The sequence below is a fragment of the Lepidochelys kempii genome, chromosome 6 (genome assembly GCF_965140265.1).
Source record: "Lepidochelys kempii isolate rLepKem1 chromosome 6, rLepKem1.hap2, whole genome shotgun sequence".
NCBI lineage: Eukaryota > Metazoa > Chordata > Testudines > Cheloniidae > Lepidochelys > Lepidochelys kempii.
This window is the reverse complement of record NC_133261.1, coordinates 11,083,377-11,102,936: the sequence shown is the minus strand read 5'-3', so window position 1 is coordinate 11,102,936 and position 19,560 is coordinate 11,083,377. Positions and strand designations below refer to the sequence as shown.

The 19,560-nt window shown below is 46.3% G+C and overlaps 1 protein-coding gene across 1 annotated transcript in view; it reads right to left on the bottom strand.

Moving 5' to 3' along the window:
* The window catches only part of LOC140913638 (E3 ubiquitin-protein ligase rnf213-alpha-like), a 174,755-nt gene that overhangs the window by 89,638 nt on the left and 65,557 nt on the right, over positions 1-19,560 (bottom strand). The window contains exons 17-22 of the mRNA XM_073350368.1: positions 5,240-5,362; positions 5,062-5,160; positions 3,380-3,502; positions 2,329-2,533; positions 1,480-1,659; positions 747-878 (exon numbers count right to left, since the gene is read on the bottom strand). Coding sequence (XP_073206469.1) covers positions 747-878; positions 1,480-1,659; positions 2,329-2,533; positions 3,380-3,502; positions 5,062-5,160; positions 5,240-5,362 — 862 coding nt within the window. The remainder of the gene's footprint in view (positions 1-746; positions 879-1,479; positions 1,660-2,328; positions 2,534-3,379; positions 3,503-5,061; positions 5,161-5,239; positions 5,363-19,560) is intronic.

Below are 19,560 nucleotides of genomic sequence, written 5' to 3'. Positions count from 1 at the left end.
GTGTGGGGATACAGATTTATTAATATGTAATTCATAGATTTCAAGGCCAGAAGGGATCGCCATAATTATCTAGTCTGACCATCTGTGTAACACAGGCCATAGAACTTCCCCAAAACAATCCTGCTAGAGCAGATCTTTTAGAAAAACATTTGCCCATTAAATGGCCATGACAACTAGATTGATAAACACTGGCCCCTTATTCCCAGCCAAAATTTGTCTCCCTTCAGTTCCCAGCCAGCGGTCTGGCTCTGTCTTTGTCTGGAGGGTAAAGACCCCTCTGCTCCCAGCTATTCCTTCCTTGTGTTGGTCCTTATAGACCAGGATCACATTACCTCTTAACTTTCTCTTGGATAAGCCAAATAGGTTGAGCTCCCTCACTCTCTCACTGTGAGGCATGTTTTCCAAACCTCGAACCATTCTTGAAGCTCTTTTCTGAACCCTTTCATTTTGGCAACATCCTTTTGGAAATATGGACACCAGAACTGGACACAGAGTATCCAGTAATGGCCTCACCAGTGCCATATACAGAGGTAATATCGCCCTGCTCCTACTTTACATGCCCCTTCTCATAACCCGGGACTGTGTTTGCCCTCTTAGCCACAGAATCGCACTAGCAGCTCATGTTCAGCTGATTTCCATCAGGACCCCAACCCCTTTCTAGTGTTGCTGCTTTCCAGGATGCAATCCAGTGAGTGTGTAAGTAATTCCATTATTATGTACTACAGGAGAACAGAACAGGATGGTACCTTTTAGGATGTCCGTGATGCAGCCGCACAGACGCAGAAATGCTCGTCTTTCCTCTGTTTGTTTTTTCAGCTGCTCCAACTCCTTTCCCCTGACATCCAGCACTTCCTTTATATATTGAGAGAAAGATGGCTCTGAAGAAGAGATACACAGGATTTTTGAGACAACTGCTATGATATGGGGAAGCTGCCCTGGAGTTTAACTGATGCAGGAACAAATATCTGCCTGAGCCAGCAAAGAGCTTCAGACAATAGCACAGAGATGTAGGTGGAGCTTATTTTGGGGGCACAACTTGGAAGAAAACTTCTGTCCTTCAGCTTTTTACTAGTCATACAAAGATTTCTGCAAGCAACATGAAGTATTGAAGCTTCTGATGAAACCAGCATAAAGAGCCAAAACTGAATATTGTAAATGCTTAGAATTCAACTGCATTTATTAAAATAAATGGTACTTCAAATATTCAACTGCTATCAGATGTACATAAAGAAGAGAATGTTTTAATATTAAAAGTCAATCCATCACATTTAACACAATTGATTCCAATTAAAAAAACATATTTTAAGACTCTGCCTTTGAATATTATATTTACCATTAATAATTGGTTTTATGTTCCATAGAAGTGGTAATAATGTATTGTTTTGCATTTTATACTCATTTTTCTTTTCTGACTGTTACATAAAAAAATTAATATGTTGGGTGCCTTTTGGGGTCAGAAGTATGAAGCTGCAAATTTACCAATGAGACACAGCATCTTGACAAATTCTTCTGTGTGTTGTAGAATGTCGGATAGCATGTTGAATGGGACGTCTCCGGAAAATACTCTGCGACCCACAAAGGAGAACAACTCAGATACCTTTGAAATCAGCAGTTGTGCATCTTTGCTAATTTTAATTTGACCTTTTTGCTTTGATTTTTCTGCAAAATACAAAAAATATAGTGAGATATTGGGGACGATTTCAGAACACATACTGGAGTTTTCTTCTTTGTTTTAACAATAAACCCAAGAAAATGTTAACCTGTTTCTCACATCCTTGACTTCATTGGGACCGTTCACCTGCATTAAGATAAGTCTTTGCATACTCAAATTTTTTTGAGTAGATCCAAATTTGAATATTTTTGAAATTTGTGGTGAATCAGAAAGTTGAAAAATATTGTTTTGATTTTGGGCATTTTAATGATCTTTTCAATTTTATTTTTATAAAATTGAAGGTAATTTCAAGACATACAGTTGTTTCAAACTGAAAAATTGAAACTTTTTTTTTCAAAAATGTCAAAACAAAACATTTCAATTTTTTCTTGTTTTCTTCCTCCACCAAAATAATTGGTGAAACAGACACAAATTTGTAAAATGTTGAGTTATTGCTCTATTTTTCTCTGAAAGAAAGTTGTGTCTGAAAAGTTTCAATCAGCTTTAGTCCTAAGTCCCTAAGGGCCAGATCTCCAAAGGCATTTAGGCACCTACAGCTAGAGATAGATGACTAGTGGGATTTGGCACCCAGCCAACTCCTTTTCACTTAATTATGATCCCAATAAGCTGAACCCATCCTGAGGTCATCAGAACAAAATGTCCATACAGAAACTCACGGACAGCTGATATAATATCCCAGCCCATGGAGGAGTTGAGCAGCCCTATGAGAACGCCAGCTGTCTTCTTTTCAAACCGGTTAGCATTCGCTATCTGATTCAATTCTTCAGTCCACATCTTTTCAATGATAATAGATAGGATTTGTCCAAAGATTGGCTTGTTCGTCTTTGAAAATTTGCTAAGAATATCTCGCAACTCTGACTTCTGTAAGAAAGAATATTTTCTAACTACATGGGTAGAGATATTACACACACACACACACACACCATCTCTCACATCTGCTGATGTTTTTGTACCCATGTGTAACATACTACTCATGTCTGTCACATGTCATAAGTAGAGCTAAAGGAATAATGGATTTTGCGTTTTAGGGGCTGACCTTAAAAAAAAATTGAGTTTGATTTGGACTTTTTGTTTATTAAATTTCTCATTGAATTCAAATCTCAAAAAATAACATTTTGAATCAAATAATATGTTCCTGGTTGGCTCAAAGTTTATTTTTTTAAGGTACATGATTTGTTTTAAGTCAACTGAAACATTTTAGTCATCTTGACTAGACACTGTTTTTGAGGTTTTCATTTTGGTTTGGCTGTTTTGGGGGTGTTTTACACCTTTGTGTGCATGTGTGGTTTTTTTAATTGGCCAAATTTAAAAATAAAAAGTCGCAATGTTTTGAAAAAGTCAAAATGTTTCAACTTTTATAATTTTTTTCAGGTTGTTGTTTGTTTGTTTTTGTCCTAAACTACTTGTTGAATTCAATCCAAAATTGTGAATAGTTTTGGAGCTCCAAAAAATGCACATTTTGGCCAAAAAAATCTATTCATCCCCTCCCCCAAAATTGCCCAGTTCTACTAACAACATCTATTAATCATTTAGTAACCTTTTAGAATCTATTTGTAAGTGTTCCCCTAAAGTGTACAATAAGTACGCACAAAGCCACCCAACATGGCAGAGTTGGGAACAGCGCTCAGGATTTCCTGGCTTCTGGACCCTTTGTTCAGTGAAGGTCAGGCAGCTCCTACACATGAGGAGAGAGAGATTCTGCTATACCTCGCTTTTTGTCAGACTTTCGATCCTCTGAACGATGTGTTGTGAAAAGCCATTTTCCAGTTCTGTGTCTTGGTACTTTCTAATAAAAGTCAAGTAGTGATCAAACAGGTGTTTATGGTTCACCTAGAACAAGGAAACATTTGTTATGCAACCGTCTTTTGTACCCTCAGAAAAACCTTTCTTAATGCACATGCAGAGTCAGATCCTCAGCTGGTGTAAATCAGCAGGGCCACATTGGAGTCACACCAACGTATACCAGCCGAGGAGCTGCCTATCATTATTTTGGTGTGTAAGACAGGGGTAACGTGGTAGTAAATCAGTCCCTTAAATATTATGGAGCTCATTCTCTCCTGCTTGGTGCTGTGGGACATCATTTGCTTCAGTTTCAAGTGGGGGTGAAATGACACCTGAACATGCCCCCTGATGGTAGCAATTTACATTCCTTTTGCACAGGTGGAAATGACGACACAGGTTGAAAAACCACGGGGAAGAAGGTCATAGATTCCAAGGCCAGAAGGGCCATTGTGATCATCTAGTCTGACCTTCTGTGTAACACAGGCTAGAGAATATCCCTGAATTAATTCCTATTTGAACTAGAACAGATTTCTTACAAAAAACATCCAAACAATTTAAAAATTGCCAGTGATGGAGAATCCACCACGGTCCTTGGTAAATTGTTCCAGTGGTTAATTCCCCTCACTGTTAAAAATTTACCCATTATTTCCAGTCTGAATTTGTCTAGCTTCAGCTTCCAGCCATTGGATTGTGTTAGACCTTCCTCTGCTAGACCGAAGAGCCCATTATTGGGTATTTGTTCCTTGTGTATTGTGACAAAGTTCCTCCTCTGCCTTGGTGGGTTCTGTGCTTTCTGGCGGATTTGCTCGCCTCAGAGGTTCACAGCAGCCCCCAGTTTGGCTCCTTTTGTTAGTGGCACAAACCTGCTGTTCACTCAGCTAACCTCATCACTGGCCAGCATGGGGAAAAGGAGGAGAACAGTCCCCACAGTCTCTTCTGACCCCCTAATGGGTCGGGGGACAGGCCAGGGACCTTCCCCTCTGGAGGGACCCACAGTCCAGGTCACCTCCTCTTGTATCAAATAGGGAGTAGGGGGGATGGGGGGAACCTGGGACCGCCCTCTACTCCCGGTTCCAGCCCAGGCCCCTGTGGATTGCAGCTGTCTATAGTGTGTCCTGTAACGGGGGAGCATTGCGGGGGGTAGATTTTTTGTTTTCAACCAACCAAAACAATTTAGTGAAATCAACATGAATTTGCAAAATTGTTCTGGTATCACTGCATCTGTTTTTACAGTAAAAAAAAATTTTCACCACAAATGTCCCTCAACAATACTTTCAAGGACCTTCACAGCCAGTCCCCATTCTTCTCCTCACTTCGCATAATCCACCTTCCTCTAAATCGCTCCCTTAAAAACAACTGATGCTGTGATTGTCACCCATGGACAGGTAGCTGGTGCGCTGTGACCGTTGCTTATTATTTCAGTAATAATAATCTCACAGCTCTCTTGTGCTTCCCCAACTCTCTGTGTCTCCATCCTGTTCTCTCTTGCCTTGTGCATAGATTTTAAGTTGTCTGATTTGTATCTGTGCAGCACCCTACACAGGGGGGCCCTGGCCTTCTCAGGAAAAGAGCTTGCCCAAGGTCTTTATTGTAATTAGTCAACTCACCTTTTTTATCCACTCTGCAAACAAAGATTTAATATGTTTTCGCCAGCCAAGTGTCCACTTATCACAAAACAGCCCAGCGGAAATGAGCTGCTGCCATTTCTAGGAACAGAACAAACCTATCAGTTGACTATTTTTTAAGAGGAATAAGAAATCAGTTTCAATGGTTTTCTGGACTCACATCAATGTCATGAAAAAAAGCATTTTCCTGATCATGTGGTTTGGGCAATAATTCCATGATCCATGATTTTGCTATATCCACAAATTCCTCAAGCCTGCTGGTCTGACTAAGGTCCTGAAACTCCTTGAAGATAAAAAAAGAGCAAGTTACAGAAGTAGCAAATCCTGCTTTTAATCTCCTTTATAGACATTAAATCAAACACTTGAAAAGAAAGCCACCAATTTCAAGACTGCATTTCAAGACTTGCTGTTATTCAATAGCCTAAATATGAGGTCACTGGAAAATTCAGCTGTTTAGAACTCATTAGCAAATGATAGAGAAATTATAGGTTTAAGTAACTCTGGAAGCTACAGGAAAAAATAACTGAAACCAGGAATCAAATTGGGCCAAATTGAAGCAATTCAGTGAGCAAACAATTTTTTAGGGTTGCCATCTTGTGTTTCAGAATTTAAACTTCATTAAAAAATGAAGTAATTCTTCTAAGCTGTTAAGGGTGCTAACATAACCTCCAAATTGTGTGTGATTCATAGATTTAAAGGTCAAAAGGGACCACTGTCACCATCTGGTCTGATCTCCTGTAAACACAGGCCAGAGAACTTTCCCAAAATAAATTCCTGTTTGAATTAGAGTATTTAAAAAAAAATCCAATCTTGATTTAAAAATTGCTAGTGATAGGGAGAATCCACCACAAACTTTGGTAAATTGATGTGACATCTGCCTGAGTCTTCAGATTGCTTAGGCCATGCTCCTCACTGTGGTATCAGAGCTCTCAGAACCATTAGCATGCCATCCCAGTCACACAACCACTCTCAGGTGAAGGTCCTTGGGAACTGTCTCTCTTGATGTTTCAGTGGAGTGTTAATACTGAAGCCTAATCATAATTGAAATGTCCACATTGTTAACTATTTCACTGTTGATCAAAACATCCAAGAGATGAGAGAGGGGGTCACATTGTGAAGCTCTCCACTATCTCCTGAGTTGCACCTCATTTTGGAGTCACAAGTGCATGAATGGAATTTAGTTTATGGGTGAAACTTGGGGAAGGATCACTGCCCCCTACCCTGTTTTGCCCCAGTTTGACTTGCGTCTAAAAATTAAGTATGAAGAAAAAAACGGTTACTCACCTTCTCGTAACTGTTGTTTTTCGAGATGTGTTGCTCATGTCCATTCCAATCAGGTGTGCGCGCATCACATACATGGTCGTCGGAAACTTTTTCCCTTAGCAGTTCCCATCGGAACTTGCTGGAGGATTCTCTGCTCCTTGAAGTCTTTAAACCATGATTTGAGGACTTCAGTAGCACAGACATACGTGAGAGGTTTTTTGCAGGAGTGGTGGGTGAAATTCAGGGGCCTGTGTTGTGCAGGAGGTCAGACTAGATGATCATAATGGTCCCTTCTGACCTTAATATAGATGAATCTATGAATCTATGAATTGGATTGGTTGGGGAGCCCCTTGGAGTGACACCTTCATGGCACTCAATATAAAACCCTGCCAACCCGACTCCACTTCAGTTCTTCCTTGCCGGCTACTCCGACACAGTGGGAGGAGGTTGGGTATTGGAATAGATGTGAACAACACATCTCGAAGAGCAACAGTTTTGAGAAGGTGAGTAAGAAGAAGTTGTACAGGAACGATGGTTCTTCGAGATGTGTGTCCCTGTGGTTGCTCCATTCTAGGTGTCTGTGCATCCCTGCACCAGAGATCAGAGATTTCTCGCAGCAGTACTTGGTCGGGAGAAGGGCGCACACAGGAGTCGTCTTGTGCAGCCATCGTCACCTCCTGTAGCGCGCGCATCCCCGACCTTCCCCTCCGTTCCTTCTCTACCGCAGAGCTCGGTGGTGTGAACTCCGAAGTAGAGGGGAGGAGGGTGAGTAGTAGAGCACCCACAGGGCCACATGTCTCAAAGAACCATCGTTACTGCACAAGGTAAGACAAGGTTACTCACCTTGTGCAATAACTGAGATTCTTCGAGACGTGTGTCCCTATGGGTGCTCCACTTTAGGTGTTCGTGCACTCCTGCGCTCATAATTGGAGACTTTTAGTAGCAGTGCCGGTTGGGTCGCATATGTGTGGTCCGTGTCTCGCGCTGCTGCAGGCAGTTAACCGACACTGTGCGACCAACCCCCACTCAGTTCCTTCTCTACTGAAGAGACTAATAAGGAAACTCTGAAGTAGAGGGGAGGAGGGAGGGTAGTGGAGCACCCACAGGGACACACATCTCGAAGAACCTCAGTTACTGCACAAGGTGAGTAACCTTCTGTTCTTCGAGTGCTGTCCCTGTGGGTGCTACACTTTAGGTGACTTCAGAGCAGTGCCCTCTGATGGAAGGAGGGGCTTCGGAGTTGAAGTCATGACCTCCGATAGCAGAGAGCATCCAAAGGAGGTATCAGATGCTGCCTGTTGCTCTAAGGCATAGTGCTGTCTAAAGGTATGGGCTGAGGCCCAGTCAGCAACTCTACAAATGTCTGTGATAGGTACATTATGCAGGGAAGCCATGGAGGCTGATAAGGCTCTAGTGGGACGTGAGTGAATCCCCATGAGGGATTGGCAGTCACACTGATGATAGCAGGGTTTTGTGTGATTATGGATCTACATGGAAAGTCTTTGTTTAGAGATGGTGCTCCTTTTGGAGCATTCAGTGATGGGTAGAAACAGTCTGGGTGATTTATGGGATGGTTTAGTCCTGTCTATATAAGAAGCCAATGCCCTCCGAACATCAAATTATGGAGTGTGTAATGTGTTCTATCTGTGTGAGGTTTAGGGGTGTGGTCTGAGGGAGGCTTTATCCTCAAAGAAGACCATGTATGGGGGTTCCGCCATGAAAGCCCACAGTGCTCCCACATGTTTTTCATAGATACTAAGGTCAGAAGGGACCATTATGATCATCTAGTCTGACCTCCTGCACAACGCAGGCCACAGAATTTCACCCACCCACTCCTGCGAAAAACCTCTCACCTATCTCTGAGCTATTGAAGTCCTCAAATCATGGTTTAAAGACTTCAAGGAGCAGAGAATCCTCCAGCAAGTGACCTGTGCCCCATGCTACAGAGGAAGGCGAAAAACCTCCAGGGCCTCTTCCAATCTGCCCTGGAGGAAAATTCCTTCCCGACCCCAAATATGGCGATCAGCTAAACTCTGAGCATGTGGGTAAGATTCACCAGCCAGTCATTATAGAAAAATTCTTTCCTGGGTAACTCAGATCCCACCCCATCTAACATCCCATCACAGGCCATTAAGCCTATTACTAAAACCATGTTATCCCATCATACCATCTCCTCCATAAACTTATCGAGTTTAATCTTAAAGCCAAGTAGATCTTTTGCCCCCACTGCTTCCCTTGGAAGGTATTCCAAAACTTTACTCCTCTGATGGTTAGAAACCTTCGTCTAATTTCAAGTCTAAACTTCCTGATGGCCAGTTTATATCCATTTGTTCTTGTGTCCACATTGGTACTGAGCTTAAATAATTCCTCTCCCTCTCTGGTATTTATCCCTCTGATATATTTATAGAGAGCAATCACATCTCCCCTCAACCTTCTTTTAGTTAGGCTAAACAAGCCAAGCTCCTTAAGTCTCCTTTCATAAGACAAGTTTTCCATTCCTCAGATCATCCTAGTAGCCCTTCTTTGTACCTGTTCCAGTTTGAATTCATCCTTCTCAAACATGGGAGACCAGAACTTAAACATGGGAGACCATGTCTGACAGATGTCATTGCCACAAGAAATGCTACTTTCGTAGAATGGTGTAGCAGTGATTATGTCGTCCTGGGTTCACATGGGGAAGAGGTGATGGTTCGAAGGACCAGGTTCAGGTCCCATGGTGTAGTAGGCTCACGTAGTTCAGGGTAGGCATTATTGAGTCCTCTGAGGAAACATTGGGTCAGTAGATGGGTAAAGACGGGATGGCAATCCACTTTGGGGTGGAATGTTGTGATGGTAGGTAGATGGACTTATTGAGCTCATGGATAGGTCTGACTATTTGAGTTCTAATAGGTAATGAAGTATAGAGGGTAATGTCCTGGGATGGAAGTCATCCATTTTAGTTGGCACCAGGCCTTAACTCATCTCACCCTTTAGGGTGTATGGGCAACAGTTCATTTCTGTTCAACTGTGTAACTATATTTTGTACTGCCTCTGAACAGGTCAGTTCAGGTTCCATGAGCCATGGAGGAGCCAAGCTCTGAGATGGAGTTTCTGTGGATGCAGGACACGGCCTCAATCCTGGGACAACGTGTGAGACAGAAGTGGGAGTGCGATTCATGGATGCATGGTCATGCTGAGGGGGTAAGGATACCATGGTTTGGTGAGATCATCATGATAGTAGAATTACTGTGGACCATCCAGCATGATCTTGTGGATCACTCGGTTCAAGAGAGAAATCGGAGGGAAGGCATAGAGAAGGGGAGCGTTCCACTTGAGGAGGAATGCATCGCATAACAACTGCACACCGAGACCTGCACCGGAACAAAAACGAAGGTGTTTGGTATTTTGTGCAGTTAATAAAAGATCTACTGTGGGGAACCCCCAGTGCTGAAATACATGCTGGATTATTGTGTTGTCGAGCTCCCTTCGCGGTCCTGAGAAATTTGTCTGCTGAGGGTATCTGCTGTGGTGGTGTGGATACTGTGTCTGATGCACCATCGTCAGGGTTTTATGGCTTGCACGCAGAGGTACTGTGAGTGTGCTCCCCTTGTCTGTATATATAATACATACAAGCTAAGGCTTCAAATAGCCTTGTCTGTGATGAGTGGCAGGAACTGGGAGCAAGAGTTGGGGACAGCTTGAAGTTCCAGTAGGTTTATATGTCGAAGGGATTCTGCAGGGGACCAGTGGCCCTATATAGAATGTGGGTGCAGGTGTACTCCGCATCCCAGGAATGAGGCATTTGTGTCTGAATGAAGGATGCCCCCGTGCATACGATGGTCGGTTTTGCCCACCAGAGAAGGGTGGGCCCTTTATTTTGCCCGATATTGTGGGGTGCTTGTTTATGCTGTGCCTGTGTGGAACAAAGTTGATACGTAGCCTTCCTTGTAGACAACGGATGTTTAATCTGGTGTGTCTGACAGCAAATGTTGTGGCTGCCGTGTGGTTAAGGAGTTGGAGGAAAGTCCTGGCAGATACCTGTGGGCTATTTCATGCAGTGGGTATGAGGCTGGTGAGAGTGAGAGAATGTTGTCTTGGTAGTGAGGCTATAGCCTTGATAGAGTTGAGGTGGGCCCCAATGAAGTCCAGCTCTTGCACTGTTGTGAGAGTGGGCTGGCCAGTATTTATTAGGAAGCCCAGATTCATGAAGAGGGTTACCACCTCTTCGGTGGCTTGCAATGCTGTCTGCTGGGTTGACACTTTTAGCAGGCAGTTGCTTATAGTGTATAGTATGACCATTTTGAATCATTGTGTTTCTGACAAACTTGTTGAATTATTGGAGGTCGAACATTGGTCTCCAACCACTGGAATTCTTGTTAGGGGAAGTTGATGGTTGGGATGCAGCAACTTGAGAAGTAGATTGTTGTCCCCTCAGGGCCTGTGTCTGCGACCCTGTGAATCAAATCACCACTGTTGTTGTGAATACATTGGTGGATGGTATCATTGGGATGTAAAGTAATTCCTCTGTTTCCTCTTCGGTTTGGGGTTATAGGTTCCCAAGGATCGGAGAGTCGCTCGTGAGTGAATGGAGTGAGTCGCCTGTCTTTTTGGCGAATAATTTGGGCTGGCAAGTCTTTCACCGTGAATTGCACCTCTTCGGGGAAGCCAGAAAGATAGAGCCATGAGGCACTTCTCATTACAACCACCGTCGACACAGATGTTGCAGCCCTGTCCTCAGAATCAAGTGCTGTGAATTGTTCTCCCTTGTCCTTGGCAATAAAATTAATCAATTCGGACATTTTTGTGTAGTTTGTATAGTTGTATTTTGTTAGTAATGTCGCATAGTTGGCTTTGCGGAGGTGAGGGGTAGCCAAGGAGTAAGCCTTATTGCCAAAGCTGATCAAGTCTTTTCCAGTCCTTATCATGAGTTGTGTTTCAGGGCTGTTGTTGCATGCCACCTCACTGGACTGTGTCTATCACTAAGAAATTAGGCACTGGATGCGAAGTCCACACCCTTTGTTGGTATACACCTCCTGTCGGACCTCCCGACAGCTGGAGGGGCAGCCGCAGGGGTCCACAGAATGACCCCTACAGGGTCCATCAGTGCCTCATTCATGTGAAGGGCAACTTTTTTTTTTTAACAAAATGGATGTATGCAAAAAATCCACTAGCCCATGCTGTATCATGGGGACCTCCTCAAGGGAGATGTCCAGAGAGGGCCACTCTCTCAAATAAGCAATGGAACAGTTTGAAATCATCCCCTATATTGGGGGGGGAGGCATAAAAGTGTCCTCTGTGGACAATGATGGCAAGTGGGTAGGTGATGTCCTCTGCAGGGGCGGAGATGTTCCTCCTCTTTCCCCGGTACCACTGAGGATATTGGTACAGAAGCTGTTGGGAATTACTGTGTGCTGGGTCTGGCCGTGGCGGGCAGTCCCCCCTTGTGTGGGGCATATGACCCATGGAGGCCAGTATGCCCATGGGGATGGGAGCAGCATAGAGGGTCCCCATACCACTGTAAGTACCCGGAGACAGCATAATATGCCCCAGGAGAGACTCCTGGGTTGACTGACTCCTGATGGATAGGAACCGAGGGGGGAATACTCCCTGTTCTTCCTCATCTTCCTCCTTCAAATAAGGAGCGAGACAGCGAGTGATGCTGGGGACGCAGGGAGACTTGGTGCCGAGGGTCTCATGCTCGTATCGGTACCGCGAATAGAGGGATCAGGGGCAGAGCCGAATACCAGAACCCTCTGTCTGAGGAACTGCTGATGTGCTGGTTTGATTGGCCCCTGGGGCTGCCTCCTTGTCAGAGCCAGGGCTGCGGAGGAGAAGGTGGTGCTGCGTGTTGGGTGCACCTTTGAAGACGCCGCCTTTTGTAGCAGTGCAGAGGCACAGGGTTTCGGTTTCCCCTTAGTGCCTGTGTCGGAGCCGGCTCTTGTAGCGTCTCTGGCTCTAGCGGTGCCGGGGTTTTCCACCACCGCGGCTCCTGGCGCTGACAGCATAGCTGGTGCCGGCACTGGATGCCTGCCTGTGGAGCGACTGTGGATTGCGGCATGGAGGCACGGGGCTCTGAAGTCTCTGTCTGCAGCAGCGCTGGAGCTCCCAGCCACCGAAGCGCCAGACGCTGACAGCACAGCCGGTGCTATTATTATCCACGGGACGGCTGTGGGGTTTTTTTTATTATTATTATTTCTGCGGTGAGGACCCAGGTGCTTTCTCGAGTGACGCCCGGCAGGGCACTCCAATGTGGGGCTGGAGAAAGCACTTCTACGAAGCTGCCGCTGGCGAAGTGAGGGGCAGCGGGGTGGGGGGTGTCTCAAGCCTCATGCCCTGACGCAGGTCAGAGAGACCTCTCCACTCCCTGGCTTTCTGTGAGCCTGAGGCAACGCAACACTTTGTTACTGCCTGTGTTGGAGGCACTAACATGCAGGCAGCAAACACAGCTGTGGCTCACGAAAGCTTCTGCTCAAATCAATTGGTTAGTCTCTAAGGTGCCACAAGTCCTCCTGTTCTTTTTGCGAATACAAACTAACAGGGCTGTTACTCTGAAACCTGTCAGGGACAGGCACTCCAAGCCTAGAGGCAAGGCGCTGAGAGCCCAGGAAACTGGGCATTCCCATTGGGGGGCTAGGAGGGCTTTCACCCTCAAAACGGCTCTTTTTCTGAAGTTCCTGGCCATGAGGTTTCTTTTTTTTTTTCAACAAGGAAAAGAGGAAAGGTAAACAAGCTAAGTAGCTGCTAATAAGGAAACTAAGTAAGTGACCGTAACTAATTAACTACAAAGTAGTGAGGCGCTGCTGATTGCTCCGACTTGTAGCCAAGGGCGGTAGAGAAGGAACGGAGTGGGGGCTGGTCGCACAGCGTCGGTTAACTGCCTGCAGCAGCGCAGGGAGGCAGGGACCGTGCATGTGCGACCCAACCGGCACTGCTACTAAAAGTCTCCGACTATGAGTGCAGGGGCGCACAAACACCTAAAGGGGAGCACCCACAGGGACAGCACTCTAAGAAGAACTTCTTCGAGTGTAACGAACAGGAGGACTTGTGGCACCTTAGAGACTAACCAATTTATTTGAGCATGAGCTTTCGTGAGCTACAGTGAGAGAATAAAAATGTGTACTCCTTGGAGGGGACAAAGTATTTCCTCTCTACTCCCCTGGCGGTGGGTGGGATGGAGGCTGGAGTCTGCCACAGGGTTTTGTTATTGTTTTGTATGGTTTTTATACTGGGTAACACTACCCTGGAAGGACCCTCTAGGGTGAGAATATTGACCACTGGGTCCTCAGATTCAGCCACTTCCTCCACCTGAAGACCCATGTTCTGGTCGATGCGGTGGAGCAGGTCCTGACGTGCCCTATGGTCAATGGATGAAGGACCTGAGGCTGAAGCCTCTGCGACTACCTCATCAGGCAATGATGATGAAGAGGCCAGTGGGGGTACCGGGTCCTCCTGGTCCTGCAACTGCTCGGGAAGGTCCTGTGCTGAACTAGGGTCCTCCACTGGCCCGACCCAATCTGATGTGTCCTGGGGTCATGGGTGGTTCTGGAGCTGGCTCTGCCAAGTCCTCTGAAGTGTGAGGGGGCAGCCTGCAGAGGGTTGCTTCTGCAGACCGAGGAGCAGGCCTGATCACTGAGGACTGGGAGGGAGGGTGACTGGAGGCCACCAACCTGGAGGTTCTAGAGGGGGTACCCTGTGCCTGACGGTAAGCCCAGGGGGTCTAGAAGGGCCACTGTTGGTGCCAGGCCGCTGTCACTTCTGAACGGCGCCTACTCGAGCGATGTCTACTGTGCCTAGAGCAAGCAGAGTCATCCTCCAAGTCTGAGGATCCCGAGGGCGATGACCTCAGCGGCACAGATGATCCTTGCACAGGGGATCAGTGCCGTGAGGAAGGTGGCGGGGATTGGTGCCTCGATGATCGAGTTGGTGTCAACCATGACCAGTGCCGTGTATCTGGTACCCGTGAATGGGTGTTGCGCCTCCGTGCCAGTTCTGTGAAGAAGACCTGGATCAGTGCCACCCTTCCAGTACTGGGGAAATGGAGCGACATTCCTTCGGTGCCGGGCACTCACATGCCAGTGTCGCGGTGACGGAAACCGGGATCGGTGCCGGGCTCAGTGCCGGTCCGGTATAAGGGAGCGCCACATCATTGTGAGCTTACCTCTCAACTGAACGAACCTAGGGGGTGCTGGAGGCTTTTCTCTAATGGCCGGGGGCTGAGGCTCGGTGATCTCTATGAGGTTGTTAGCTGCCTCAAAAGTGTCCAGGGCGGAGGGGGGCTCCAACATCTCCACCAGGCACTCCCCCGCTGGAGAGTCACTAAGAGCTGGACTCAACGGTGCCTGCTGGGGTGCCGGAGTCAACAGCCTGAGTCTCTGCTGCTTGGGCGCAGAGTCCTTTCTCTGGTGCAGCAAGGTATCTCCCAATGGTCTTGTAGCTCTCTGGGGAGAGTGCCCTCTCTCCACCTTCTTGTGGTGCTTTAGAGACACCGGGCATGTGGAGCGGTGCTGGGGTGCTGCTCCATGCTGCGGTGCCAGTGATCTTTGGTGCTGAGGGTCTCTAGCTCAAGAGTCTTTCCTCGGCACCGTTTCTTGGACTGACGCCGGAGTGTTCCGCATTGAGTTCGCTCCCAGGCCCTGGTGGTCAGGTGCCGCTGGACGAAGAGCAGCTTCTGTCAGCAATTGTTTACGCCTGAAGTCATGCTCCTTCCTGGTCCTAGGTTTGAAAGCCTTACAGATCCTGCAGCGCTCTGACTGATGCACCTCCCCAAGACACCTCAGGCACGAGTCGCGGGGGTTGCTATTAGGCATAGGCTTCCAGCATACACCGGAAGGCTTGAAACCTGGGGCTGTCAGCATGCTTCGAAGCCCAGGGCGGGTGAGGGGATGTGGACCATCCCGCCCACCAATGTCTCTACTAAGAACGAACTATCTGTTAAGCTAAGGGAGACTTACAATCAGCAAGCGAGACACTGTTCCAATGTCACCATGGATGGTAAGAAGGAACTGAAGGAGGGTTGGGCCAGCAGGGTCATATATTGAGCACCATCAAGGCGCCACTCAAGGGGGCTTCCCAGCCGACCCGACGGGAGCTGCTGGAAAAAATTTCTGACGACCGTGCGTGTGATGCATGCACACCTGTTTGGAATTGATGTGAACAAGCACTGGAAGAAGAATAAAAAGTGCTTCAGATCTGGATTCAATGTTGAAGACAAACTACCCAAACATTTTTCAGAACCAGATGAGTTAAGTCGGGTGCCAGGACTGGGCATGTGCAATGTGTTATGCCTCTTGCCTTCCAGCAACTGATTTGTGAGCATCAGAGCCAGAGGTTCTAATGCTCCGGTCTGGTTGAGACGTGTTCAGTGCAAGTCCAGAAATGGGTAATACCAGAGGTTGCTTTAAACAAGCAAGCCCCTGTTCCTTAGGGGTAGTGAGTGAGCTCTTGAGAGTGTGTTTGTCTGTCTGCTTGCTGATTTGTTTTCAGTTTGCAAAATCTAATAAGGGACAGTGTGCTGTGACAGAAGCAGTGCCAATGATTGCAGCTGAACCTTGATTAAGGGGCAGGGCTTCCCTCATCAACAGTTCTATAAAGGCAGCCAACTGGCCAGTCAAAGGCACAGGAGCCAGAAAACAGAGCTAACACCAGAGAAGTTTGGGGAAGTGAAGGGCAGAGGCAGACAGTAACAGAAGATGGGAGAGTAAGGAAGAAGAGAAGAGAGCTGGTCCTAGAAGAAGAAGGTAAAAGACAGTGGAGATAGTCAGAGTTCAGCACTCCGGGAGGATAGAGGATGATGCACAGAAGATTGCAAGTGAGAACACAAGACAAGAGGACTTTCAGACAAAAAGAATAGAATTATGAGGGCCAGAGAATTGCACCAACACCAGGAAGAGGTAGGTCACCAGAGATGGTCTGGAGAACAGAAGAGTGTGCTGTTTGCCAGGAGCTAAGATACAGGGTGTTGATCTGAGGCTGAAGAGATTCTAATGGGAGCTGGAAAGTATCCACTGATTGCCCTTCATGTAGGAACAAATGATACTGCCACATTCCCACTGGAACACATCAAGGAAGACTAGGCCAAGCTGGGAAGAGATTTAAAGAAATGGAGGCTCAGGTGATCTTCAGTGGGATTTTAACTGTCCCTAGAGGAGGAGAGAGAAGACGAGACAAGATTATGATGATCATCAGAAGGCTCAGGCAGTGGCAGGACTGGCTCTAGGCACCAGCAAAGCAAGCACGTGCTTGGGGCGGCACAATTCCAGGGGCAGCATTCCGGCCATTTTTTTTTTTTGCTTGGGCAGTTGCACTCTCGGAGCTTGGGGTAGCAAATTTTTTGCCTGGGGAGGCAAAAAACCTAGAGCCGGCCCTGGGCAGTGGTGCTATCAGGAGAGCTTTGGGACGTTTGACCACTGGGACACATTCATGGACAGAAGACTATTCTCATGGGATGGATTCCACTTGAGTAGGGAGGGAAATAGACTTCTAGGATGGAGGCTGGCACAACTGATTACAAGAGCTTTAAACTAGAAATGCAGGGGAGACAGTTGGGAGATGCTCATGGAATCACCACTCCTGATTTTAACACTGAGCGGGAAGAAAATCAAGTAAAAGAGGATACAGCAATGGAGAAAGGAACAACAGAGTGTAGGATAAAAATGGACAAGAAAAGATGGTGCCGATGACAGTGACAATAACAGTCAGGTAGGTGATACCAGCAGTCAAATGACTGTAACTATTCAGATGAGGAATCTGGGTAAAGCCAAGGAGAAGCAACTTACATGTCTATACTCCAATGCAAAGAGCCTGGGTAACAAAAATGGAGGAACTGGAACTACAGTGCAGGAAGCGAAACCAAATATTATCGGAGTGTAAGCAGAGTCAGGATGAGCTCCCCCCTGACATCTGGTGGTGAGGTGTGGCAAGTTGTGGAAAAGAACTTCAGGGGCTGATCTCATTTGCATAGGCACACCCACGCCGCCTAGAATGAGGCCATAGCTGCCCAAATGGTCACTTTGGCTGCTGTGGGATCCCCAGTGTCTCTGTTACTGGGGCAGGAAGAATAAATTGTTATTACCCTGATTATGGGAATCAAGGACAGTGGAACTGTACTTAGTCTTTTGTTATGATGGAGGGACTCACCATCAACTAAGCAGCACTCGCTAGGTAAGGGACATGGGTTCCAAAACTCTGTGAATTGAGAGAGGTTTGAGATAGGTATTAGTACCTGGTGGTGTGGGTGCCTTTGTGAGGGCCTGAAACACCAGTTGCACCTCTGTCTCTGTGGAATGTCAGAGCTAATTTTGGGTCTATTAAGAATCTTGCTACAGGTACTGTGCTGAATTCACTTTGGCCTTATGGTGCACCAGCACTAAGGCTCCCACTACTATGAGCTAAAATCACTGAGCACTGTGTCAAGTAGTGGGGAGCCTGAAGATTTAGAGTGCAGTGGTGCTGTTTGTGGATAGGCTGGCAGAGCGTTCGTGAGATGGTGACCAGGGTGGAGCCCTGTGGGGCAGTCGGCTTCAGGTCACGTGAGGTGCCCCTTACTTCTTCCCCCCCTACGCCAGGCACATTTTTACCCAGACTGGGGAGTAACACTCTGCAGATGAACTTTTGAACTTTGGGGCTGGACTTTTTGGACTTTAGGTGATTTGTGGATTGCTGGACTCAAGAGACGTTTGGGTTGTGGGACTCAAGAACCCGAGGGAAAGGACGTGGCCCAATTTATTGGGGTGGGTCTTTGCTCATGGTTTGGTTAGTAAACACTAGTTGTGGTGTTTCCCCAATTTAATGCTGATGTCGTTTACCTCATGTTATTAAAGATTCTCTGCTACACCGAGACTCTGTGCTTGCGAGAGGGGAAGTATTGCCTCTTTGAGGTGCCCAGGGGGTGTGTAAGATTTTTCCAGGTCACTGGGTGGGGGCTCGAGCCAGTTTTGCATTTGCTTTGGTGAGAGGGAACCCCTGTGTACTGAACCCGGCCCTTGCTGCTATCAACTTGGCCTGGCAGAAGGGTTACAGGAATAATGAAAACATTATTGGAATAATTGGTGGAAATGATGGAAATTGGTGGAATAACTGGAGTACAGGTATAGAAATTGGTGGAATAACTGGAGTACAGGTATAGAAGGGTATGTGTTGTTCAGGAAAGACAGTAATAAACGTACAGGTGGTGGAACAGAATTGCATGTGAATGACAAGGCAGACTGTAAAGAAACTGGAAATCATTGCATGGATAAAACAGAATCTGTTTGGGTCAAAATCAGTTTGGGGAAGAAAGGTAACAGAGGCTCCACTGGGTTAGTGCTTGGGGTCTGCTATAGAACCTTAGGATCCGATCTGGATATGGATTGAGACCTTTTTAATAGTTGTGATTAAATAAATGCTACTGAGCATTGTTTGATTATGGGAGGCTTTAATTTCCAGATGAAGGACAAGTGCCACTAATAATGGTGATAGCTGACAGATTTCATCACCAAATAGTCACCAACGCAACAAGAGGGGATGCCATTTTAGATTTAGTATTGGTAAGTAGTGAGGATCTCATACTGTTGGTTGTAGGGGATACCCCTTTTTCGAGAGATCATGAACTAAACTAAGCTTAAACTAAACGAAGGATAAACAAAAATACGTCTGCAACTAGAGTCCTTGATTTCAAAAGGGAAAACCTTAAAAAACTAAGGGAATTAGAGAACATAAGAATGGCCATACTGGGTCAGACCAAAGGTCCATCTAGCCCAGAATCCTGTCTTCTGACAGTGGCCAATGCCAAGTGCCCCAGAGGGAATGAACAGAACAGGTAATCGTCAAGTGATCCATCCCCTATCGCTCATTCCCAGCTTTTGGCAAACAGAGGCTATGGACTCCATCCCTGCCCATCCTGGGGAAGTGGATTGGACTGAAGAACTCAAGGATCTGAATGTAGAGGAGGCCTGGAATAAGTTTCTGCAACTTTGACTTAAAGTAATTGAAGTCTGCATCCCAAGGAAAGGGGGGAAATCATAGGAAATGTAACAGACCACACTGGATGAACAAGCATCTTAAACAGGTTAAGAGAAAGAAGAAAGCCTATAAGGAATGGAAAGCAGAAAGCCTACAAGGAAAGCTACCTCTTGGAAATCAGAAAGGGAAGAAATGAAAACTGCCAAAAGCCAAGCAGAATTGGACCTGACAAAGGAAAAGAAAAAAATTCTTTAACCGTATAAATAAAAAGAAAACAAGGAAAGGAGAAGTGGGACTGAA